A 27,172-nucleotide genomic window follows, 5' to 3' on the forward strand; every position below is an offset into this window, starting at 1 on the left:
ATTTTTCAGTGCTTTACACAGATACACCAATCTTTATCTTTAAAAATACCTTTTCTATTGCATATGAGAACTCAATAAGGTTTTTCTAATTTGCTCTGGTGCAGATATGCTGCTGCTTAGAATCATAGAATCACTGAGGCTGGAGAAAGACGTCTAAGATCAAGTCCAACTGTCAGCTCAACACCACCGTGCCTACCAAACCATGCCCAAAGTGCCACATCTACATACTTTTTGAACACCTCCATACCTCCACTTAGGAACATAACTAAAATCTGGAGATACCTATAAATTCTGGAGAAATTTAATCAAAGTCTCTTTAAATGGTGCAGAACCAGCACTAAGACACCTGTGGTTTCTAGACAGAAAGAGCTGACAAGGGAGGACAAGTGGAAAGGTGAGGGTTCTGGCATGATGGAAAAGACATTAGACACCATTACTCCTGCAGCTAGTTGGGCATTAACAAAAACAAAGACAATGTTGTCTGCTGCTGAGTCCCAAGATTCTAAGGTGGGCAGGAAATAGATAAGGTAGGTCAAGGATGGACAAAGTCTTTTGTTTGTTGCAAGCCTGACCTAAGCACTACTTAGGCGCCATCTTATAAGAAAATAGCCCAGTTTTATGAGGAATCCACTCTAAAATTAATCACAGGTTGGCTGATTCAACTCTATCCAATTCATTCTTCCTGGCTATTGTCAGTGTCTATAACATTGCTCAAAAAACCCAGATCCAACATAGTAATGTCTTATTATATGATACCCAAAAGCCCTTCACTGCAAGTATGGATTTCTTATCACACAGAATGCCCCATTGCTAAAAAGTGCAACAAGATCTAAAGGTCTTTTCTCATATATACTTACGGAAAAGAAGCTGGAGAAGCATTACTGGACTTGGATCTCCCACAGCTCAACAGCTAGCATCCCTACCACATGGCGCTCATAAACCTAAAACTCTGATGAACTCCCATTACTATTTAGACATGCATCTTTTCAGTAGTAAAACTGAACAGCCTCCCACCTTAAAAGCACTTCTGGTACGTTTATGTTGGGATTTTCATATTTTTAAATGTATGCTATTTGAATTATTTAAAGGGAAGAAGAGGAGGATTATTTCATCTGGGAGTCACGACTGAGCAGGGGGAAAGTCCAAAATATAAAATATTTAATATTCCTAGTTGCAAATGCAAAATCAAAAAGAAAGAAAGAAACCTAAACAGATTAAAATACTCCTTGAACAACAAAGAAATTATCTGTGATTTGGCAAAATTAAAAATCATTTAACTTCATCCCATTTGGTTATGTATAAATAAAACATCTGTACTAAATTGTTCTTACATAAAGGTCATCTCCATAAGACTGGAGAGCTATGTTTCAAGTTTCCTCTTCAAACCCAAAACTGCGATTTTATGTATTCCATCGTGTAATTTTCTCCTCTTATTCTTTATTCTCTGAAATTCGACAGAACATCTTAGTATCTTCTCTGCTGACACTTTCATCTAACGGTACCGCAAACTTTAACTTGAATCGGTTGTCTGCAATCTAGCACAAAACAGCGCTTAAAGCTGATCCAACCCACATAAAGTTTCAGTTTCACATTTAATAACAAATTGCAAAGCTATCTACCAGTTTGTGTGATTCCACCATTCTTCAAAACGTCCTGTTTTGGAGGGAGGTGGGCTTTTTTCTCTCCACTTCCCCAACTAATATTGCATTCAAGATGAAGCACATCTTTTACTAAAGGTATTACTATTCCCCCATGTAGAATCAATGAATACTTTGGGTTGGAAGGGACCTTTACAGGTCATTCACTCCAACCCCCTTGCAGGAGCTGGGCAATCTTTAACTTGATTAGGTAGCTCAAAACCCCATCCAATCTGACCTTGAACATTTCCAGGGATGGGAGCTCCACTCCTTGCTTGGGCAACACGTGCCAGTGTTTTGCCACCCTCATTGTAAAAAAATTCTTCCTTATATGCAGTCTAAATCTAAATTAGGATCCAGATAATTTCCATATCACTGAACGGTTGCAAGAAGCCAAACGACTGGTAACAGATTCCTTCATTCTCCTAAAAGTGATTTTTGAAAACATTTTGTATTCTCAGTGAAAAATCTCTAAAAACTTGGATATCCCTTCCTATTCCTTATCTTTTCTGCAATTTTTAGCACATCACCTACTTTCTTTTCCATTACATAGCAACAACAAATGCCTGGAATATTTAAGCAATAGGATTCTGTCACTGCCTTATGTAGCAACTAAGAAATAGTGTACCCAACATGACTGCTTCTCTCTCTGTTACATTCTGCAAGCATGAAATCACTTTAAAGCAAAACAAAAAATCCACCTCCACTTCTATGTAATATTCATGAATTTTGTAATAAAAAATATGGGATTGTTCAAACGTTGAAGGGCAGTATTTTGAAATGCAAAATTCAGTAGGGACAGCTTTGGGTATAAAAATCATCTTTCACACATGCAGAGGATTTAAGTCTGTACCTTCGTATGTGTTGGAACTGAACTGGACACAGCCACAGTCCTAGATACCCAGCATTTAGTTGTGTCCCCTCTCTTTCTACCTGCGTTAATATTGTACTGACACCAAATGCCGACCGCCCTCAGCTCCCAGCGACTGCAGTGAAAATGAGGGTATTTAGCACTTTACACGATCCTACCATTAATCAAAAGCCTTTTTCCGCTTTGAATACAAGGAAAAAATAAAACAGCTTTAAGTCTGCCATGACAATTTTAACCAATTCATTTGAAACTTCATGGATTCTTAATACAATTTGATGCAAACTCTGAAAGTATTTCATGTATGAATCATCTTGTAGTCTGGAGAACATAAGGCTGAAGGAAAAGCTCACCACCCTCTACAACTACCAGAAAGAAGGCTGTAGTGAGATGGGTGCTGGTCTCTTCTCCCAAGTGACAAGTGACGAGGCAAGAGGAAATGGCCTCAAGTTGTACCAGGGGAGGTTTAGATTGGATATTAGGAAAAAGGTCTTTATCAAATGAGTGATGAAGAACTGGTGGAGGCTGCCCAGGGAAATGGTGGAGTCACTCTCCCTGGAGGTGTTCAAAAATGTGTAGAAGTGGCACTTTAGGACATGGTTTAGTAGTTGTGGTGGTGTTGGGCTGACAGGTGGACTGGATGGTCTTAGAGGTCTTCTCCAACCTTAATGATACAATGGTATTATGATTCTGTATTGGGATGATATCTAACCTGATCCCAGCCTTGACAACAGAGATTCTGTTGTGAAAGGAAAGGAGAAAGAACAGATGGAGAACTAAGGTAAGAAGGTAGATAAAGCCCAAAGCAGGGGTTGCTTTTATTATGCTTTAAAAAAAGGTAACAAAAAATTACATCGAACGGAAGAAAACTTTTGCTGTCGTGGAAATTAAAGTGAAAATATATCATTGTTTCAATTCTGAGTAAGTATAGCTGAATTACTGTATTACAGATGGACTATTCTCAGAAGAATTTAAAGTGCCATCCATACCGGGTGCTGATGAAGGTGTTATTTTCATCTCCTCTCCCATGACATCCCTCAACTTCAAATGCCCACACTTATTACAGGAAGGTAGTCTGTTCTCTTTACAAGTTGCAGAGAAATTATTATGCATGGAAGTGCATAATAATCCAGTCCAGTCGTGACTCTGCCACTGACTTCCCACATGAATATGCACGAATCAATTAACTCTGAATGCATCAATTTCCTTCTCGAGTAGTAATGATAATAATAATAATAGCTGCCCATTGTATAGGGCACCGCATATAATATTTTTAATGCCTGTTAATGAAATGTGCTATTAATTATTAGAATGTGGCTCGGCTTTGAAAGCCAAGTAGCAGCATGTCTCAACTTTGTATTCAAAGGGATAAAACTTGAACATTTCTAAAATACTGACTATGGGAAGTGCTTACAAGAATTACAGCCAATCCTACTTAAAAATCAAATGCTGTTTAAATCAGTAGGAGAACTTTTAGATCTTACCAGCTATACTGCAGAGAAATTTGCAGCTAAGGGGTTAATCAGATTAGATGGGAGTGGTTATAGGCTCCGTGCCACAGGTTTTGCCCTTTGTGGCTTCTCACATCCCAGACTTGGAAAATATGAGCTGTGATACTGAGAAAGGTAAGAAGCCAGCACAGCCCCATAGTGATAAATGAGTTTGCATCATCTGTCATTAGAACTTCCTGCCAACAGGGTCATTCCCTATTAAATTACCACTTGTCAATGTTTAAAATACTGATTGATAAATGACTGTGCCAAAACTGATAACACGACAGCTTTTATTTTCTAATATTCTTGGTTACCACATTCTGCTACTTCAAGACACAGATATAGTAGGGTTTTTTTTCAAGTACTTTAGCAAAAGACAATTTAATCTAATACAAAACTAACAGGTACTGTATAATGATTGGTCCTGATATACATTACATTCTATTCTTCTTGCCAAAATAAACCTACTGGTGATTTAGCGATATGGGTAGATCCAAGTTTCACATTTCATCAAATGCTAGTAATCTGTTTTATCAATATAAACTGCATTTTAATGAAAAAATTCTTTTCTTCAGTACACTTCACTTTTAATGCCCCAGAGTATAATAATTCGTTCATGCTGTAGAACAAGAATGTTTTACAAGACCTTAACTCTCCAGAGAAATTTCTCTTTAAATACAAAATGCAAGTTTTATGGGAATGTGTTGTATGCAACATGAGCAGTACCCAACATAATAAAAAAACTAGGTTGCATAGAGAATTCTGCTTAAGTATCCTTGTGAGCTATTGTGAGACTAAATGGTTATTATGATAGAGTTTAGTGGAATACCTATACGACAGATAAAAGGGAATCAGTAAAACTATTTTTGCCTCTGAATAGATAAAAAGAAATTACTTTTTAAAAAGTTTTGCAAAATGAGTATGTCCCAGCAGACTGTTCAGCCAGGCCCTTCTCTAGGAGGGCACGCTCAGTCTGCTGCTGCTGGAGAGTTCTGCGGATAAATATTTTGGGGATAAAACTGACATGTTCTGCCTGGAAGACTGGGCTGGAGTGATGGGTACTCCTCTGAAATCCACAGTGAGAATGGAAACCCCTGCATGATCCCCCAACCTCCTTAACAGCACATGGCGCATGTTTGGAGGAAGCAACAAGTAGGAAAGCACCACGAAGATGGATGCTTGAGGAACCCTCCATTCAACCACACAATCCCTTATCCCAGAGATGCAGAAGGTAACCGACCCACTGCCAAAGGCTCTAGAAGTGAGAAACTTTGTTTCATTCCCCTTTTAAGCCAGTACCGCACTTTGCTCACAATAGGTGCTGTGTCCCAGATCTTGACAGCATCCCCTGCGCTTGTCGTGCAACTCCTAGCGTGCCAACACCAACCCTCAAAACCTGCTTACAGCAGGTGAGGAGGAATGCCATTCAGGAGAGTAATATCCATCACCCATCACCCAGTTCTTCAGTAGCAAGCCCCAAGGTAGGAGCAGTCTATTGGCATTTTCTAATTATGCTAACTACCCATAAACCGTGGTGGCAGGGAGGCTGTGCCTACCAGAGAGAGCATCGTGCACCACAGAGATGCCTGTGCCCCCACCAACGGCGGTAGCAAGCCTCAGGACCAGATCACTATCATTAGCATACTACTCCACCTAAGCTAATAGATGCTATTTCACTGGAAGGCTAATTAGCCAAAAAACTGCTCTTCTAAGGTATACAGCTTCCCATATGCAAGACAGTTCCCTACAGCTCACTTGGGTACTGCTGCAAAGCATCATTCTGTGCAACGCAGACGTGTCCCCGGTGCCCATCTATAGCTTTGGGCTCTTGTGGATTCAAGTCTCTTCCTGCTTTTTGGCATCTGTATTTTTCCAGCACAGCAAAACTACTGCATGGGGTTAAGATTACAAGGCAAAGGGGAGCCTCTTGGTTATCTAAAGAGAGGTCTGAAGTTCAGCTCTGCAAACCTGGTCCAATTGATGCAGGCTCTTCTACACGTTTCTGTACAACAGATACCGTCAATGTCTTTTAAAAACTTCTGCTTTAGTCAGAAACTCCCCTGACTGGCCCTAAAGTACTCTCCAAACTGGCAAGTTCTTCCTCCCTTACACTATAACTAAAAGAATATAAAAGCAAAACTGTCCTGTTAGCTGTACTAAGTTTTGAAAGCAAATGAAGACACAACATTCTACAAGTTTTTAATTCTACTTTGAAATGTATAACACGGCACAAGATATTCACTGACAAGTTCCACTTAAATTGAGCTATTCCTATTTTTTGCTGTGATCCTCATCCTCTCATGTTTCTTTTATATTATTTCACCTTAGTCCAATGTGCTTTTTGAGCTCTTAGGAACATTACTTCATTTTTGCTTATAAAAACATCTTCCTTTTCTACCATATCGTGATAATAAGAAAGATATACTACAGTCAGAGGAATAGCAATAATAACCAAAATCTACATCACAATTTTCATTGAAATGAATTCCAAGGAGCATCTAATTTGACCTCACTTTGCCAACTGCTACAGGCAGTATGGATGCAGCGACACCAAAGACCTTCCAGGGGTGTTCCAGCAGGGTCTGCTGGAATATGGAAATGCAAGTACCAAAGCCGATTTTCTCCCTGGACTATAGTTTTCCAGTGCAAAAATGAAAACAGATTATATTGGAACAGACTGCATTGATTGTATAGAAAAAAACCCAAAACTTTTAGGAATTTATTTACATTACAATAGAAAATAAATTGAAATTTAACCGATGACAACGTAAGGGTAAATTGCAGTGTATGTAACTCACTAGGTCGTAAAAAGCCAGTCTGGTACACAGCATATACAGAATATAAGATCAACTACCGGTCTCCATCCCTCGCAATACCTGTGCACTATGAAGTGACAGCCTTCAACTTGGAGTTCTACTTGTCTCCAAGCTTAGATGGACTCCAATATGTATTTCTATATAATATACTTAGAATCATAGAATCATAGAATCATAGAATCATAGAATAGTTTGGGTTGGAAGGGACCTTAAAGATCATCTAGTTCCAACCCCTCTTCATCAGAATATATGAAGAGGAGAATTCCAAGTAACAAATGATGACGAACAAGTATAAGCAGAGGAGCTGTGGCACCCCAGGATGCAATATGGAAGCTAGTCATTCTCCGAACCAGAAAACAGGAGGATTAGGTCAGAAAATTTCTTATTCTACTAAATCCTCAAATCCTTTTTCATCTCTTCTCATTGTCAGATAAGAACCAGTCTGTTTGTTTGCTCTGGGAATGCCAATACATGCCATTATGACAAATACTTATTAAAAAGATGACTCTTTTTAAAAAGGCATTGATAACTTCCTCTCAAAAGCACTGATTAGGTACCCATATGAATTACATAAATACTCATTACGCATATGTATAATGGTACCTTTAATAGTATACACAAGTATTTCCTAGAGTATCCTTCATCATTATACCTTCACTCTTAAGTGATCATCTACCATGCTGCTTGTGCTGGTTTGTGTACCCATCATCTGCAGTAATTACATTAAAAGGCTTGTATGTTACAGGATTAACTCGTGTGACATGCCGCTTTATTACACTGGGTTTGATCAAGGGCCAGATATATTTTATTTTGCCCTACAATTGCGATATTAATCTAAAATAATCTTTAAAAGATCACCATCACATGCGTGAGAACCATTTCTTAGATCACTTCTCCCAAATCCAAGCGAAGATTATGTTTCAGACACAAACACACCCTGAGACATTCACACGCAAAATAAAAGAGGTCAAAGTAAAGAAATAAAAAAACAAAAAAAATCATCCTGGTTATTTTGCCTTCAGAATTTTTAAATATTTTCCCAACATCTCAGCAAAATTATGCATTTTAAAAAGACTGCAGGCACTGAAATGATTGTCAGTCATGCAAATAATCACTTACTTACACTGTATGAGTTTGGTTTGGATAAAGCAAATTACCATTTGAAAATAACTTGAAAAACACTCTGGGCTAAGAGCTTGCCTTATAAATTTTAGCTTGGCCACAATTTTTCTTAACCTTTTTCTCCTCAGTCTCCATTCAGCCGCTATAGTAATACACTCAAAATTAAAAACCAGCATTCAGTTGCCACAGGTGCATTCAACGTCAGTTAAAACATGATCTTGTAAAGAAATAGTAAATATTGGCTGCAACTGAAGGTAAAACCCGAAGAACTGCAGAGTTATGCAGCAACAGTCCTTTCTTATGTTTTTTTCTGTGATGATATTGGGCTTTGTGAAACAAACAAATGAACAGAATTTATAACCAGCATTAGTTGTTGAATAAAATGTATATAAGAAATAATAGAGCTGAGATAATCTTCATGGCCACTTCTGGACTCGCTCTAACAGATCCATGTCCTTCCTGTGCTGAGGACCCCAGAACTGAATGCAGGACACCTGGGAAGGAGGTGTCCTCACAAGAGCAGAGTAGAGGGGAACAATCACCTCCTTCGACCTACAGGTCACAGTTCTTTTGATGCAGCCCAGGATACAGTCAGCTTTATGTGCTGCAAACCTCATCAGCTCCTGTTGAGCTTCATCCACCAGCATCCCAAAGTCCTTCACTTTAGGGATGTTCTCAATTCACTATTAATCTGTGTTTCCAATTATTCCACTAAGAAAGTTGTGCGGTTACAGAGGTTTTTTTATGACCATCTTAATTTTGCCCATCACTGCTGAAAATACTTTTTCAACATAATTTCAAGTGCAACAACCACAATGAAAGCGTGAAAGGTGTCCTGCCTTGTAAAATGAGATTTTACCCACCTAACCACCACCTGCTCTGCACAAATGACCACGTCTGCATGACTTCAGACTACTTTGACAGGTGTTGTTTGACCCCATCTGCCAGGGCTGACAAGTCCGAAAGAGGTGATTTAATATATGAGACAGGGTTATCACAACTTCATTTCCAAAACTAACCTTGGGCAGCATGACTTCCCAAAGTATGCCAAAAACCACGAGACCTTTTGAAAATGGCTCAATATCAAATATGCTAAACATCCACAGCATTCCCTTGCTCTTGAAAAACAAGGTCTCTGTGGAGCAATAGTAGATTCTCAAGGATAAATAGGTACAGATCTCCACTGCTGTGCCAAGTCACTAAGAACTTTGGAGGACTTTAACCCACTTGCCAAAAATACACATTTAAAGACTTTAAACACTGATTTCTAAATTGTTTAATTCAGCGATTTAGAATATAAAGTTTTCCAAATTATTGAAATGCAAACCATGCAGCATGAACATCAATAGAGTGCACAACCTCAGCTTCTGTACTAAAAATCTCTCTACCCCAAACTACCACAAATGTATATTTAGCCTTTGGAATAACTGTAAGTACACGCTGGTCAGGGACAAAGATCTCAAGCACAGCCAGAACTTATTATCAGATCAAAAGCCGGACTCTGCTTGCAGAGTCATTATGGTGCTTTCCATCCCTATTTCAGCAAAAAAAAAAATATACCCAGCATTGTGTTGGTTTTAAGAGTATAATCAAATTGCAGAATCATACTCTATTTAGTGCTGGTCCCATTGAAGCAAAGTTCCTGTTTGGTGGGAGGAGAGTCCCTTATAACAGGAAAAACAATTGTGCCAGGTTTAATCAAAAGTGAAAAGGATCTAGCGAATGTTCCCTTTGAGCCACATAACCCACCACTAATTTCAAGACGGGCTCTGAAACGAGGGTAATAAAAAACGTCCTTCAGAGTAACCGAGGAAGACTGAAGAGCAACTACTGCTGCAGCTAATGCCAACATCTGCAAGTCTGCTCCCTGTTTCTGGGATGATTTTTACCTACCTGGAAAGCAATAAACGAAGAGGTAGGGGAGGGAGGAGGGAATAAAATCCCACTGCAACACACCAAGGGAAATATAGCTTCTTGACTACAGGCTTATCAATTTTACTGTTCCCTAGCATTTCTTTCTCCTCCTTGACCTCCCCTGTACAAATATATACAGAGCTGAGGAGCAGGCAACTGCTTAAAGACAAAAACAAGTGGGAAATCACTAAAACAAATGGGAAATCACTCATCCTCAACAGTGCAAGTTTGTGCGACACGCACTACGGACAGTCTTGGCAGATCACACGCTGCCTGAGTAGCCTCTGATTATTGAAATACATTTATCAATTAGGGGATTTTGCATATTATCAAACTCTTTCATTAATGATGCTTTAGCTGATTAGTTAGAACGTCACAATAAATAGAGAGTTCTGACAAGCTACAGGCAATTTATGACGTGGAAAATGTACTGACCTGCTCACATCAGGAAACCTGACTGGAAAATAAAGAACTTGGCACTTCGGTCTGATTATTTTTTCCAAATCCTTAGGTCTGTGGTCAGGAATCAGCTTCATAAATTTTCCAATGGATGTAAGAAACGATTCCATATTAAAAGCAGAGTTGAACACCACCACATCAGCCACCAAGCTGTAAAAAGTGGTTAAGATTAATGAATGTCCTGCTGCTGCAAAGGGAACAGAATTCTTTTAAATGCAATGGAAATATGATACAAATTCTTATAAACAAACAAAAAGTACAAGTGGAATGCTAATTAATATCAGCCTTTCCAAGTGAATTAGGAGTAGCATATGTACCTTAATTAGAAATGTCTTGATTTCTGTCTATTCACTCTTCAGAATACTTTAAAGATTTTTTTAATTAAGCAATAAATTACTGTTATTAATCTAAAGGAGAAGATCCTATTCTATCTGTGGATCACTTTTTGTTCATGAAATGGTAAGAATAATATTACTGCTATAATCTCTTAAAAGCATTATAAAAAGATAAGACCTGCTGTAATCATAGAGTCATGGAATGGTTTGGGTTGGAAGGGACCTTAAAGAACATTCAGTTTCACTCCCCCTGCCATGGGTTGGGACACCTCCCACTGGATCAGGCTGCTCAAAGCCTCATCCAACCTGTCCTTGAACACCTCCAGCAACAGGGTGTCCATGATTTAGCCTATGTCACCACCCTCACTGTAAAAACAAAATTTGTCCTAATATCTAATCCAAATTTCCCAGCTTTCACCTTAAAGCCATTACCCCTCAAATATGACTTTTGCACAAGTAAATCTGGAAGAACTTGAAAATTCCTTAGAAATAGACCTTTGCACCAATGGACAACTTACCTTTGGTTAACCTACCTTCAAATGACCATGTGTGTCAGGTAGCAGAGCACTAGAGAAATAGAATGTTATTCTAGCCTACGCGTAAATAATCTGGACTACAACTACATTCACTAAATATGTGGATATAATAACCATAGCACACAGTGTCAATAAAAGATGTTTGAAAAAAAGATTGGTATATTAATGTAGTGATTTGTTCTTTACTGCTGTGTTTTAAAATCAACTAGATCAATACTTTTAAGATGTAGTTAGATGATGATGTAGGTGTTACTTCTTCACAGAGAGTCGACCTGGAGAAAAGGAGATGCTATCAAAAAAAACAAAACATCTGGAAGTTTATCCTGGAAGTGCTGACACAATTTTAACTAAGCTGGCAAACACAGAGGTAAGAACTGCTTTATGGGTGGTTGGTTTTCTCAGTGTGTTTTATATTGTAATACAGACCTATGGGTCATAAGAGACATTGAGGACACACGTTCATAAGTCACTGGGCTGAGGAAAAGTATATTTGAGGTGAGAGGCTGTCATTCATCCTCACTGCAGCTCAGTGCTGTCTGGTCAAGAAAGAGAACTGACACTGCTCACCAAAGCAGCAGGAGTCGGCAGGAAAAGCAAAAAAACTCAACATTAGAGAGAGAAATAATCCTTTTCAAGCAGGCTGTGGGAGCTGAAATGCTTTCTGGAATCCCATTCTCTTCCCTACCTATGGTTTTTAACCTGTTGGTCTCCTCACTTTGATACAAATGACCCAGTCACCTTTTCTGCACTGAGTTACAGATGACATGAGACAATATAGGAAGCCAGCACGTTTCTTTGCTGATCTGACATACAGGAAAGGTTTCAACAGTGTCATTTCTGCTTCTTCTGTGCATGAGGTCTTTATCTGCCCAACTTTTTCCTAGAGGATCTGCTTAACAATGGCAAATTAGAAAGATCCTGTCATCCTCACTGCCTGAGCAGCTAAAAGGAATCTCGGCTATCACTGAAAAATAGGATTTTCTTACATAAACCCTACAGAACCATTAGGGAGGAGAAAAATTCTCTTTCTTAAGGATTCAAAGCACCAGCCTGGAGATTGAAAGTGCTCTAGTTTCAATCGTCTCCAAAACCTCTGTCCAAAATAGGAAAGATACATTTTTACATACATACATTTTTACATTTTTAACAGATTTGGAAGATAGGAAGAGAGCATTTCTGGGCAGATTGTAGAATCACAGCATCCTTAAGATTGAAAAAGACCTTAAAGATCATAAATTCCAACCATCAGCCTAACACCACAATGCCTACTAAACCATGTCACAAAGGCTAAACCATGTAATGAAGATGACCACGAGGTAGTTACAAAGAGTAAAGAGGAGATGGTTTCTATCTGCTTGGGTTTCTGCAGCAACTAAAAAAGAAGATGAATATTATATAATTACATGGAAAAGCAATTGGAGGCTGAAGGAAACAGAATAGAGCATCCACAGAAGTCTGTTTTTTTTTCCCTAATACAAGAAGATACTTTTATTATCTTAAAATGCCTATTTTGAGAATAAACATACATCAGTTTACAACAGATGTGTGAAAAATAACTGCCATAGTAAAGAAAAATATATTTACAAAAAATATTCCTTGCCCAGTGCCAAAACCCACATCTTTTTGTTACAAAATTTGAAAAAGGCTCCTTCTTCTTTTGGAAGATCCTTCAGTATATTTTCCCATCTTTACTACCCAGTTAAGTGAAACATTGCAAATGCAGTGGCAGAAGCAGCTACAGAATGGTCAGAGTATACACAGGTCATTATTTCAATATCAACTGGCTTACTTGATATAAAAGATGCAAAAGTTTAACTTGCACATTAAAATGCCCAATCCCTATTCCTAATAATTCTCCTATTAACAGAAACATGAGAAAGATCCTGGAAATTAATTTAATTCAGTTCAAAACAACCGAGCTTTGCTGATTCACTTAGTCTGTACAGTGCCTAACCACAAAGCTTTTCAGTGCTGCTGTTATTAACTTCTTTCATTAACTCAGATTCAAGAAATACATTTGTTTTTAGCAACAATAAAGGACCACAGCCTTTAAAATGTCTGGGTTTTTTAGCACTGCACAATTTCTGAATACTAGATGAAAGAAATATAAGGATTTATCTGGTCTGTTTACTGCCCTCTCTTCACAAGAAAAGTGCTGCAGTACATTTTAATTTCTGTTTATTTCCCTAAAACCCTCTATATAATTTCAGCGCAGTAAAAGCTATGGCCAAGCAAGAGCTGATTAGCTGCAGTTTTGCGAAGCATCCATGAAACAAAGCATCTCACTCATTATCAGTTCTAAATCTGCATCACTAATGGGCACACCATGGTAGCCCCATACAGCATCAGTGGGCTTTATACAATAAATTGAGATGAGTTTATACAGTAGATTGTTGCTGCCACATCACTTCTATCATCCTCTCTTCAGGACTCAGCTAGTACCTCAAGAGTCAACAATTATATGGAGGATGACTCCTCAGGCTTATGGTGTTGCAAGGTTGTAGACAGAAGGACACCTTAAATCACAGAATCATAGAATGGTTTGAATTGAAAGGGATCTTAAACATCATCCTGATCCCATGGGCAGGGACACCCCCCACTAGATTAGACTGCTCAAGACTCATCCAACTTGGCCTTGAACACTTCCAGGGAAGGGGAATCCACAACTTCCCTGGACAACCTGTGCCAGTCCCTCTCCACTCTCATTGTGAAGAATTTCTTCCTAGTGTCTAGTCTAAATCTTCCCCCCTCCAATTTATAGCCATTGCCCGTCGTCCTATTGCTCCAGGCCTTTGTAAAAAGCTCCTCACCAGCTTTCTTGTTGGCCCCTTTTCAGGTACTGGAAGGTTGCTTCAAGATCTCCCGGAGCCTTCTATTCTCCAGGCTGAATGAGCCCAACTCTCTCAACCTGTCCTAGCAGCAGAGGTGCTCCAGCCCTCTAATCACCTTTGTAGCCCTCCTTTGGACCTGTTCCAACAGTACCATATCCTTTTTATGTTGAGGATTCCAGAGCTGGACACACTACTCCAGGTGGGGCCTCACCAGAGCAGAGTTGAGGTGCAGAATCCCCTCCCTCACCCTGCTGGTCACCCTTCTTTTGATGCAGCCCAGGACACGTTTGGCCCTCTGGGCTGCGAGTGCAGGCTGCTGGCTCATGCCAAGCTTCTCATCAATGAGCACCCCCAAGTCCTTCTCTACAGGGCTGCTCTCAACAGTCAAGAGCTGTGCAAGAAACACCTACCATGAAAGAATCTGGTTGTATCCATACTGAAAATCCCTTTCCTGGCATTTCTGGACAGGATATATCAATTGGTTCTCATGGAAGTAGAGGACCTTTTTCAATTTGCCAAGGTCAGAGCGGAGGGCAACGAGTTCAGCCAGGTTAAGCACCGAGCTTGCAAAGAGGATCCTGGAAAACAAGGAGAGCAGTGTTTACTGTCTGTGAGCATGCTCCAGGGGTCACCCCTTCCCCTTCTCCCCCCCCCCAAAGAAAAACATAACCCCTATAGGGACACATCAATAGCTAAGCCTTAATACCATGTAGCAGCATTCGAAGTTTTGATCTCTTAAAAAGCAGCTGCTAAGAACCCAACTAGAAAAGCACTGAATCTCATTGGTCTTCCCAGCTCGGTTACAGAGAGATGCAAAATAAAAAAAGCTGGATGGATTTTATTGAAAAAGGCAAGAAAAGCTGTATCTGAAGGACAAATGGAACAAAGATAAGGCTGACTAGGGAATACTTTGCTTGCCAGTTTCATTACACTTTACTTCTTTATGCAACCAACTACTGAAATTCAATATATGAGCAGGAATGGCACATGTTCGTGTTATGACATAAACCTTTTTGATTTATGCAGTGCACTTATCTAGCATGGTCTGCTTTTCTTTTTCTTTTTCTTTTTCTTTTTCTTTTTCTTTTTCTTTTTCTTTTTCTTTTTCTTTCACTCTTTTTTCTGTTTTGTTTTCACATTTTTATTAGTTATCCTCTTCAATGAAATGGTGTTTCCACTCTTGCACCCAAGTATTGCTGTAGCACTCCTGCTATTTTGCAGTCTACAAAACTGCCCACATCCTTCAGTTATAGAAAACAGGCACAAACAACACTAACAAGCTGCTGTCTTAGCCTCATATAACTTACCAGGCTATCAGACAATGAATGTATATAAATGTGTAATATCAACTTGTGACACTACTGTAACCAGTGGCAGATTTGCCTGATTTCACCAAAGCTATGAGCATCCCCTGGCTAAATCTGCATTCAAGGAAACTGAATCCTGAACACACAGAGAACTGCAGAGCCATAGACATTTCTCATCGTAAGAGATAAAAGCAAAAAATGGAGATCAAGTATTTACTGCACACAAAACATTAAGCTTTAATAAACTACTTTTCAACATAGCATGTTTCTCATCTTGTTTTTTTTTCTTTTTGCTATCCACCATTTGAGTGTTTCAGACTCAGAATTGATTTATACAATGCTTAATTCTTTTAAAAACTTTCCTATATATTCCTATTTTTTTATTCCTATTCTTTTTTATCCTATTTTATTCCTAATCTTCCTATTTTTACACGGGTACTGTGTTCAAAATTACTGCCACTAATATTAAAAACTTCTGATCCTGGTTGTCAACCTTAAAACTCATGAACTTCCCCAAACAACCATACACATATCATAATATCATCTATGCTAACAGACACCGTTCTTAGATAATCTGTATCTACAGAGCAAACACTTCCTAGAGAACAGATCCTGTATCCATCTTCATCAACTTGAGTCAATGCTAATCTGAAAGGCTTACGAAAGTAAGAGATGAATGTTATTGCCTTGTTCATCAAATATTTGATCGTTCTAAAGGGACTGTCAAACAGAATGCCAATTAAGATACGAGCTCGGGTTTATTATGAGCCATACCAAGAGGAAAAAATAGTTATACGCAAGTCATTGCTTATTTGTCACGAAGACTAATAACCTCTGGACCTCATAACGACCTGGGTGCCAGACACAAAGCAGAGGCAGGAAAACTTCCTACAGGCGATGCAATATCCCTGCTCACTGACAGCTGTGAGTTTAGCAGTAGAATGACAAAGGAAACTACAAACCAGAGAAAACATACCCCAAATATTACAAAAATGAGATGGAATTGGTGCTTGGCAAAACTGTGGCTATTTCAGGATTGCATTATAGTTTATGCCTTCCTCTACTGATTTTTCAGAAAACCTCTTTCTTCGATGAGTTAGGAAGAAAACTGAATTGATACAGAATAGTGTCTATGAACTTGGCTGCGTTTGAGTGAAGAGAGGAGGAAAAAAAATATGGCACATTGGGATTGAAAACATGGGAAGCGGCACAGAGCAAAACACAAAAGCAAGAGTGGAAAGAGAAGACAGTGGGGGTGCCAAGGTTAACACGATGACTGGAGAGAAAAGGGCAATGGGGAGCATGATGAGAAATGAGATCCAAGATTTGAGCTTGGACAAAACCACGTAGCTCTGAAATATCTGAACTCACTCAGATGGACAAAGGAATAACTAGGAGTATGAACAAAAGATGGTTATATCCACAGGAAAGGAAAAATAATATTTGCAGTATAGGCTTAGACAAACTTGAGGAATTCAATAACATCATCAAAAGGAGTGGGAGGCTGCCTTCTAGTAAGGCAAGTAAGGCCAAAAACTTGGAAGGCTTGCAAGAGGTAGATCCAGATTTTCTCCACTGTAAATGGGAAGTGATAAAGACTCACCAAACAAGCATATCGCTTGTCACTGCCCCGCTCATCAATAAACCAGTGTCAAGAGAAAACTGTTGCGATTACTAGCAAATTCGGATTTAGAGCCTGAAATGATACTGCTTACATTTCTTATCACAAGAAAAACTAAAACCATTTAAGGGATACTATTACTAGAAAACACCTTTCTTGATTTGCTTGCATTACTTCACAGCATTCACACAATTTAACCCAGCAAACATGAGATGCTCTTCTACTTGTTTCTTGACTCGCATAAAAGCTGCTAACTACCAGCAATCACCAATTTCTCCAGCACTATAAGCTTAAATAACACCTGACAGCACGAGTCCCCGCGAACATGCCCACAGAGCAGCCGCGTACGTGGCTAATGGACTCACACAAGGCACTGGAGGATACGCTGGAATGTATTTCCACTTAACACCTATTACAAGGGGAAGAAAGGAAAGTTTATTATAACGTAACGTGCGACATAAATATATGTCAGTTGTCATTCCGAGTGACATCAACTTTCATTTTACCTCGGGTTATTATTTAAGTAATAAATCCTAACAAGGTGAGCTTTATCATTCTAAGGAGTGTATCCGGGAGGTAGAGACACAAGGTGATGGCAAGAACGCTCGGAACATGATAATTCCTGACAGCTGCTGCTTGAGCACAAGTTAAATTGAACAGTTTATCTCAGCATAAAGATGTTATAAGGTTTTATGTTTAATTTAAAAAAATTAACATAAAACCCAGAGAAAGCAGAGTTAGGCAATCTTTCACAAACATGACATACTACAATCACTGTATAAGCTGGATTAGTACTTATTACCATGCTACTAGAGAATTAAGCTGTTTTTAGACCACCAAAGAGCTTTAAATTGCAACTTTTGTCTCTGGAAGAGAAACCTATATTTAAAACGTCTGCTAAATTCAAATTAACAGCTACATCATTAACTTACCATCTCACAAAAATACCCACATTTCAACTGCTATTACGATACTCTTATCTAGACCTATCAATGCTGTAACGTATAATACATACAGTACCCTTCAATATTGTGCGAATCGTCGCAAAACTTGCGTTGAAGGTCACGTTTCTAACGTGACTGCCCTAGCTCTCCTCTCCCAAATACCCCCAAGTATTTTTCTGTGTTACAGATGACCTTCTTGCGTAGAGCAGGACCATCACGCATGCAGTAGCACCACCGCCTTGGAGCCTGGCCAGATTTCAGGGCCACCATCCACACAAGCTCCAGTCTTACAATAAGCTTGTGCTTAATCTGAATCACTTAATAGTCCTTCTGACTTCTGAGGAACTACTTATGTGAATTAAGCTAAGCATGTGCTTAATTCATACAAATATTCATGGGAGGCAAGCTGAGCGTGCTTGCAGGTTCAGAGCTACGATGTGTCTGGAGAACACTCTGACCTTTGCTATTGTCTTTCTAATTATTTTACTCCAAAGGACTAAAAATCAGTAAAATAGATAAGCCTTTCAATTTATTTTTTTGTATTACCAGTGACAAAATTACTAATGGAGGTTTCCATCTATATCAATCAACTTTCAAAAATAAAGGTGCTAAAGTATTTCTATTTTGTTTTATAAATCTTTGTGTGATGGAGCCACGATTTACTCTTTTATGGCATTGCTCTAAATCTTTCAATTAAATTCCCATGCAACTTAACTAAAACCACATTTTGCCTTGCCCTTGGGAGACCACACAGGGCATATTTATGTATCTGTGGATACGGAGGCTGAACTCTCCTATTCACCAGGTTTACAGCACAAAGGGAGTTTAAAACAGCACTGGATTTGTACTAGAATATTCCTTCTGTCTGGCAGAAGCTCTGCCAGCACAAAGGACTGACAGACACGGCCACTGTTCGCCCTGCAGCACAGGTAACCCAGTTGTCCCTGAAAAAGGAGGAATATTGTAGTGTAGGATCCCGCAGCAGCAACAGGGGTTTTCCTGCACTGCAAATGAAACCCAAGGCCATAGATCTCTGCTGCAAAACAACTATATTCACAGTAAAATGAGCTTATGATTGTAGACTTGGCAGTCCAGAAAAGAGCCGTCAGCACTCTTTGTTTGTGGGGTGCCGTATTGCGATAAAACCGAGTCGGATTTTCATATCACTACAAATATGAGCCTCTTAGTGGAATACAGGTGCTAAAAAATGATTGTTCATTAGATGGCCCTGACTGGATTCATTCATATTCATCCATACATCAGGAGGGGAGCATGAGGCTGGAAGAAGCGGGTTTGCACCAATCTAAACTAAAACTTTGAGCACTTGGAGGCATCAAATCCCACCATACTTCCCACAAGGCATCAATCACTTTGTCCTCACCACGCCTCGAATTATACTTTATCTAGAAGTACATTTCTTTTTGCTGAAATTTCACCTGGCAGGCCTGATGTCATACAGCAGAGTCTTAAACCCTCAGATTTTTACCCCAAATTCACTTTTATCCTGGTCACGGGGTTTGTGCCCTCAGCAGAGCGAAGTGAGGGTGTCCCCTGAGTCCACGCAGGCACTACCACGCAACAATTGTCATCGGTAACTGTAAAACACAGAAGACAGTCATGTCTCTGCTGATGGCTACACTTCCTCCAGCTGATCTGAAACCAACCAATATTTCATAGCAAACAAGAGGAGCTTAGAGGAACAACTTGCAGTGAGATTAGGGGCAGCTCATCTTCCCGGTAAAGGCAAGGACAGCTGGGATAATTAGTACTGAACGGTGCTCTGCTACGTTTCCTCCTTAAACACCAGAGAAATACAGGCAACAGGCATGACTATAAACACATCCACCTTGAGAGGGCTTTGAAGATCAAGCTTCTCAAGACCAAGCTTCTCAAGATCCAACCTGAGGGCTTGCGCTTCTCCATCAGACCATCTCCTTGATTTCAACCCAGAAATTCAGACGAGTCCATAGATTTGTCTTTAAGCTATTTTTCAAATGTAAACTGTAGATCAAATAGTTTTATTAATGTTCGGGATGTTAAACAAACCAGATATTCCTGTTTACTACTACAGACATTTTTATACGATCAGCTTGCAGAAGTTGTTTTTATCACCACACCAAGAATACACGAATTGCAATCAGATATAAAATGCTTTTCCATTTTCCATTAAACAATAGATGACTCCAAATTTCTGAACAATAAATACTAATAAGTGATAATAAATGACAGCATACAGTATAATAAATAATAAATTAACAATAATTTTTTGACATCGAATGTACAAATGTCAAAAATGCTTATAGATATTATAATATATGTCTCATAAATTAAGGTTTTCTAGATAAAGCATAATTTGAAATGTTTACAGAAGTAATTAAGTCTTACTATTTTAACGTTCTTTATTTTTCAGAACAAATCACAAGGGTTGTCATGCCTTTCATCTTAATTAGGCCATGTGTTTGTCTTATTTATTTGTTATGTACTTTCATAAACGTTTACAAATATTAATTGTCAAGAAAAATATTTTTTTGCCTCTTGCTGTAATTACTATATGTACATACAGTGCACAGCGATAAATATTCATGCCTGCTACTGGTTCAGTAGTTTTGGATTTGGGGGTTGTCTTGTATACTAAAATACAGCAGAAATGAATAGCTTGCTTGAATTCATATTTCCAATCCCTTTGTAATATTTTGATTTAAAAATACACCCTCCCTCCTGCGTTTTATAGTATGTTATTTTGGACTATAGTTGAAATACTTGTTCCTACTGTGAGAGAACTTAGTTAATGTTTTCCCAGAGATTACACTGCCCAGAAATCAGATATATTTTCCCCTTCTCCACATATATCATTCCCCAAACAAAGCTCTCTGCGTGCACCTCTGCTATGTGACACAGCAGGAGTAAAAGGGGGCTGCATTTTGAGCCCCACCATTGCATGTGCCTCACAGATTCATTTGGTTGGAAAAGACCATTGAGAGTCTAACTGTACCTGCTCACTGCCAAACCACATCCCTGAGCACATCCTCTACCCATCCTTTAAACCCCTCCAGGGATGGGGACTCAACTGCCTCCCTGGGCAGCCTCTGCCAGGGCCTGAGAACCCTCTTGGTGAAGAAATTCTTCCTGATATCTAATCTGAATCTTTCCTGGCTCAGCTTGAGGCCATTTCCTCTTGTCCTGTCATAACTCACTTGATAGAAGAGACCAGCACCAACTTCCCTACAATCTCCTTTCAGGTGACTGTAGACAGTGATAAGGTTTCCCCTCAGCCTCCTTTTCTCTAGGCTAAACAACTCCAGTTTCCTCAGGTGCCTCGCACAAAACTTGTTCTTCAGCCCCTTCACCAGCTTCGTTGCCCTTCCCTGGACACGTTCACACCACTCAGATTTGCAGACCTCTTTTAGGACTGTAGGTAGAATTTTTGGGACTTCTTCACCTCTGCCTGTGGAACCCACCAATGCTTTCCAGCAAAATTAGCATGGGGTTGAAGCTGAATAATAGCAAATCTCTCACATTTAAAATATTCAAGAGGTTACATAAATGCATCATTTCATTCATAATTTATTTGGGTTCTCTCCCAATTCCTTCCTGTCCCTCTCAATTTTTATTTCAACCGAATGATCAGAACATTTTCATACAATCAAATGTTAAAATCCAGTTTTGGGGGAAGACCCTAAACTAACATGATTGGTTAAGAACTAGCTTTAAACATTTACCACTGTTTTTCATGACCTTTAACTTAAAAGATACCAAAAAGGATGTGAAAACAGTTAATCAAAACTACTTTTCTATCTAACATCAAGAAACAAGCTTGAAAGAGACTCTTATGGATAAGACTTTTGGAAGTTTGAGGGGTGAGTACTTTGTTGGATGGCTTTGGTTTTTAGGCAACAGCACTGAGGCTTCTTGAATTTTATCAAGTGCATGGTACAATTTTTTTCCTTGATTTGTAATTAAATTTGGCTTCAATTAATTACTGACAGATGCACATTTTTACTTTAGTGGCCAGATTGTTCACCATGGGTTACATTGTCCTCTCTGTTCCCACAAAGGGAGAGGTCGAGATCAAGCAGCTATAGCTGTGGTGACTGAGGGAAAGGAGAAATGAATCCACATCATCTTCCTCGCTCAGATTTCACCCCATCAGCATCAATCAAAGGCATCTTATTAGAGCAGAACATAAGCAAATCAGAAAAAACCACTAGTGAAAAGTAGCCATTGCTGGGTGGTCTGAGAGATGTATGGACTGACTCCACTCAAATATATGCTGTGATAAAGCAAGAAAAAGAAATTAGGAAGAAAGGACAGTGTCTGAAGGCAACCAATTCACCAAGGATAAATATACAGGATGTACTAACATACAGTGAAAAGATTTTTTTAAAGAAAAAGGCTGGTAAAACCGATGTTCTACTCAATCAGCCAACATTTAAATAACATTTATTGTTATTTAAACATTTATTGTTGAAGCCCAAAAATTAATTTCATTGGGTACCTTACCTAACTACAAACACATGAAATGAATCATAGAATCATTAAGTTTGGAAATGACCTCTAAGTTCAAGTCCAAGCATCAGCCCAACACAAATGACTAGGATGGAAATGCAATAAACCCAAGAGGTTGTAGCAACATGGAGAAATCCTAAAATGACACACAACAACACTACTGTCCAGTAGCAAATCTAAAAAAACAGATTTTGAGGACCATTTCTTCACTTCATCAGGTATCAGTTTAGATCCAGTATAACACAGAAGAGACCATACCCGTGTCATTGACATATGGATGTCACTGCAAGTGAAACTAATCTATACCAATGAAGGGGAATCAAACTCAGTGCAGCACAGACTCACCAAAATACTTTCTCTTAAAAAGGTTTATATGAAGAGATGGACAAGGTGCTGAGGGGCATGGTTTAGTGTTTGATAGGAATGGTTGGACTCGATGATCCGGTGGGTCTCTTCCAATCTGGTTATTCTATGATTCTATGAATGAATGAATGAATGAATGGCAAAATAAAACAATGGTTGGTTTTCCTGTATTTTAAAAAGTTTTGGCAAACTCAAGTCTTCTCCCGATTTTCAGGTTTACACACATGATGTTTTAAAAAGTGACCCACTCACTTTGCATATTCACAGCAAAGATGAGCAGGTTCTTAGCAGACTTGTTAGTTTTATATTTCAAGCGCCCCCTGAATCCAGACCTCCAAAGTATTTCAGGCTGGTTTCTATGTTTCTTTATGCACCTTGATATCTAAACACTTGGTTTATTACAAATGTAAAGATTATCACCAAAAGGAACTTAGTTTTCTTAGTAAATGGATTTCACATTTTTCTAATTTTCAATGGCTCTGATTTAATCTTACAATCTATAAACATCAAGTCCTTTAAAGAATACTTTAATGGAAGCTCTTAGCTAATTTTCCCCAAAAACTCCCACATCAACCCAAGGCATAAGTACGCCTACGAATGGGGGCCTCAGGAAAAGAAGGATTCTTCCCAGAAAACTAATACAGTCCTCGAAAAAACTCAGACTGTCATAAAACCTGAGCAGCTGGCAACTCTGTCACCATGAAGTATCCATATGGAAGACCGAGATGTGTCAAACTACCCAAAATGAGTTTGGATAGTGTAGAAGATGGAATAAATAATTCAGTATCTTCAACACTTTCAACAGCAGGTAGTAGATATGCTACCTGCTCCTACAACGTGCCAAAATGTAACACGCGAGTGAGAGCGAGCGAGAGAATGTGAGTATCTCCAACCTGTTTTCATGAGGATATTTTGCTCGAGGAACTTCTCTTTTTAGAGGCATATGATCCGTATCAGATGTTCGTCAGGAGTAGGCAGCACTACAGAACATTAGGAATAACTTAGTGACTTTAATTCACGAAGTGCATACTCCTTCACATACATAGATGAAAAAATGTAGTTTAATCAAGTATTATCAAAAAATATAAGGAAAGTGCAAATATTTGTTTCTCACAGCCACCCTTCACTCTTATACAATATTTGTTGCTGCGGCATAGAGGCAACTTTCCTGCTATAATACAAGCTGAGTAAACTATTCAATGTGATCAGTGAAATGAAAATCAGAACCACAATTTAAATGTTTCTGCTCTGTGTTCCTGCAGTAGTTCAACTATAACATGACTTTGTGTGGTGTCAATCTTGTTCTTTCTCTACCTATAAGTAATAGCCTCACACTGGTGCATAAAACATACATCATTTATACTTGCAGAACAAAAAGTAACATTTCTTTTCCCTAAGAAATTAAAGTAAGACTATTGCTTAAGAGACCTGTATTGCTCTAGACCTGCATATCTAATATTTCTATCTATGTAATAGAGATCTGTGTATCTAATACCTATATCTGTGTAATAAACTAAATGAGAAAGCACCATTCGAAGAGAATGTCACAGCACAGTAGTCAGAAGTCTCCAGAAGAGCAGTGGCTCTCTGATTTGCCTTATTAGATCAAAATCAAATATCATAACTATTTCTTAAATATTAACACAGGACTATGTGCGCTACATACTAGCCCTGAGTGACCTTGACCACTGCAATATCTTGCTGCTCCTCTAGCATCTCTTGCAGGTAGAAGGTGATGCTCAGTCACTGAGACTACAGAAAAAGCCCCACTTACTGGTAGATGCTGGAAGACAAAAGCTCTACCTACATGGAGATATTTAGCAACCAGATCTGCACTAAAACCATGGGGACAAGAAGGTAGACCAACAGTTGGAAGTGCATCAATAAGTAAAAATGTCAGTCTGTGTATGACACACTATTTTCAGCCACTAGACTTTCTTATCAGCTCATTCCTGAACTCAGCAAAGTCCATACTCGCTACCAGACTCAAACAATTACACTGAAATGGCTGAATGACCAACTCAAGTGAGATTTCAAAGAAGTGAGACAAACGCTTGCCTAAATTCAAAAGCTGCCAAACTTATTTCATCAGACTTTCAAAAAACAAGTGTTTTGTCTGTTCTGAATTAAGCTTTAAGTGCTTTAAGAGAGCTTTCTCTACAAACATGGCTAAAGATCACAAAGTGGAGCATTTGGGTTGAATGTAACCCTACAGTCATATATTTATTAAATGAAACTTCCATCATGCCTGGCACAGGCCATAAACTATTTTATTTCCATTTACACAACATGATTTTAAGTGTGATCTGAATTGATGTCCTATCATTCCATTTCACATGTTATCATAACAAGTTTTGATCTATTGTGCCACCAATGAAAAAAAAAGGAATAAAACGATCTCCGCTTTGTAGCTTGGGCAAGGCAGTTTGGAGCTCCTGACATGGGACATGGGATTGACACAAGAGTAGAAACATACAGGAGAGAATTAAAAGAAAAGGACAACATGCTAAGCTTGTGAGAGAATCTGACAGTTGGGAAGTTGAAGACTTTTGCCCATTTTTCTTCTCCAGCTGAGAGTTTTGATGGTTAAACAACTCTGCTAGTCATTTAGAGACAGGTTAAAGTCAATTTTTACAACACAGATGCTTTCTTCAAGTAAGCAAACTGAACCCCAGCACTGCAGCATTTTGAGATTTTCCCCACAAAGAAAAATCTAATAGTAGGATAATAACCTAATCTTAATGTTTCCAGATATTTTACAAATTAAGTCTTCCCAACACAACTCACACACATCAATAGTACCCTGAAACTTCTGAATTCCTTTTATCATTAATTAAGACACTCAGTGCTGAACACCTATTATTCCCCAGTAACATGCACAAGAAATACAACCCCCTGGGATTGAAGTCACACCTAAAAGTCAGCAGAACATACTAGATGCTTTCTAATCTTTAAGATTAAGAAACTGAGGCCAAAACTTGCTTATCAAGGACCACAAAGAGAACCAGGGCCACAGTGAGAACTCAGGATCCCAAGCCAGACCTCAAGATAAGAGTGCGTCACAGTCTAGTGATATAATCAACTCGTATATCATCAGGTCACTGTTTACGTATCTCACGGACCCTGCTCACCACAGCACCTGACAGATGTCCCAAACCAAAATGTTATCTTCATGAGACCATATATGCAGCATTTTCAGATATCAAGTGTTAAGGTACAGATGGCACATGTATATGCACATGTGTTTGCATGCATGCACACCCAGGTACACAACATATAACGTGCATATATACTATATCCAGATATATTTTCCGCACTTCTATCATATTCCACCATAAAACCATGAAGCATTCTGAATTAAGCTATTCAAACTGTGGCCAGGAAAATTGTTGACAACAGCTAATTTGTTATTGGGAAAAGATTGTGCATCTCTCCATCACAAAAAGCTAAAAATCTGTTTGCGGTGGCTGGCTGACAAGCTTTCCTATCTGCAAAAACTAAACAAAGTGAAATAGTTTTGGTCAAGGTCTCCAACTAACACCATTTTTCCAGCGATGCCTTTAGACTGCACGTAAAACCCTTCAGGGGCTCCTGAAAAGGAAACTTTACTCAAGCTGTTTGTCGAGATGACTGCGGATGTTCTTTGGAAAGTATTTCCAACAAAACTTCTGGAGCACTGGTAGCTGTACAATCATATGGGATTAATTTTCTGTATATATCTCTATATATTGCTGGAAGAAACAAATTAACTTCAAAATTCTAAGATCTTTATACAGCCCTGTACTCTTAGGTACAAATATTTAAGTAAGCTCTACTTCCTGTCAAACACTGAAATGGATATTAAATTACATTAAATTATTATAGATACAAGTAGTAAAATTTCTTTTCTGCTTTCTGTTAGCTCCTGCACCTTGGTATTTCTTGCACCGAGTATTAAAGATAATTTAATATTATCTGCAATTTAAATTCCTGCTTCTATTAAAACACTTTGTGTGTGCAGGATGTATAAACGCATGCCCAGAAGCCTGTGCCAGAAATCTCATGAATATACCTCGTAAGGGATGACTCTATAATCTGGCTCAGGAAAACACTATTTATTTACCATGTCCCGTTCCTCAGCATCCTGCGAGGATTTCGGGATGCCACCCGTTCATTCACCTTTCTTTCTTTGCTTAAAAGGAATGAATAAACAAACAAACCACACAGAAGGAAGGAATTCAACCATTCTGGCATCAACTGAACCCCAAACCTCCCACTAAGCCCTGTGACCACCACCTGTACGTACTCTGCATGGTGGGAGCTGCCCCCCAGCCTTCAGGCACACCAACAGGGAGAAATGCTTCTCTTGGCTTCATATACAATATTAAAAGGAATATATTTAGTGTTTTAAAAAAAAGCATATGGGAAATTTCCCTCTCTT

General features: G+C 38.8%; 1 protein-coding gene across 9 annotated transcripts in view; it reads right to left on the reverse strand.

Annotated features, from left to right (window-relative positions):
• Window positions 1-27,172, reverse strand: part of GTDC1 (glycosyltransferase like domain containing 1) — a 174,152-nt gene that overhangs the window by 78,874 nt on the left and 68,106 nt on the right. For all 9 annotated transcript variants that reach the window (XM_069861584.1, XM_069861583.1, XM_069861590.1 and 6 more), the window contains 2 exons: window positions 14,422-14,589; window positions 10,286-10,459 (listed from right to left, as the gene is read on the reverse strand). In XM_069861584.1, coding sequence (XP_069717685.1) covers window positions 10,286-10,459; window positions 14,422-14,589 — 342 coding nt within the window. The remainder of the gene's footprint in view (window positions 1-10,285; window positions 10,460-14,421; window positions 14,590-27,172) is intronic.

Source organism: Phaenicophaeus curvirostris, chromosome 7, assembly GCF_032191515.1.
Source record: "Phaenicophaeus curvirostris isolate KB17595 chromosome 7, BPBGC_Pcur_1.0, whole genome shotgun sequence".
Taxonomy (NCBI): Eukaryota; Metazoa; Chordata; class Aves; order Cuculiformes; family Cuculidae; genus Phaenicophaeus; species Phaenicophaeus curvirostris.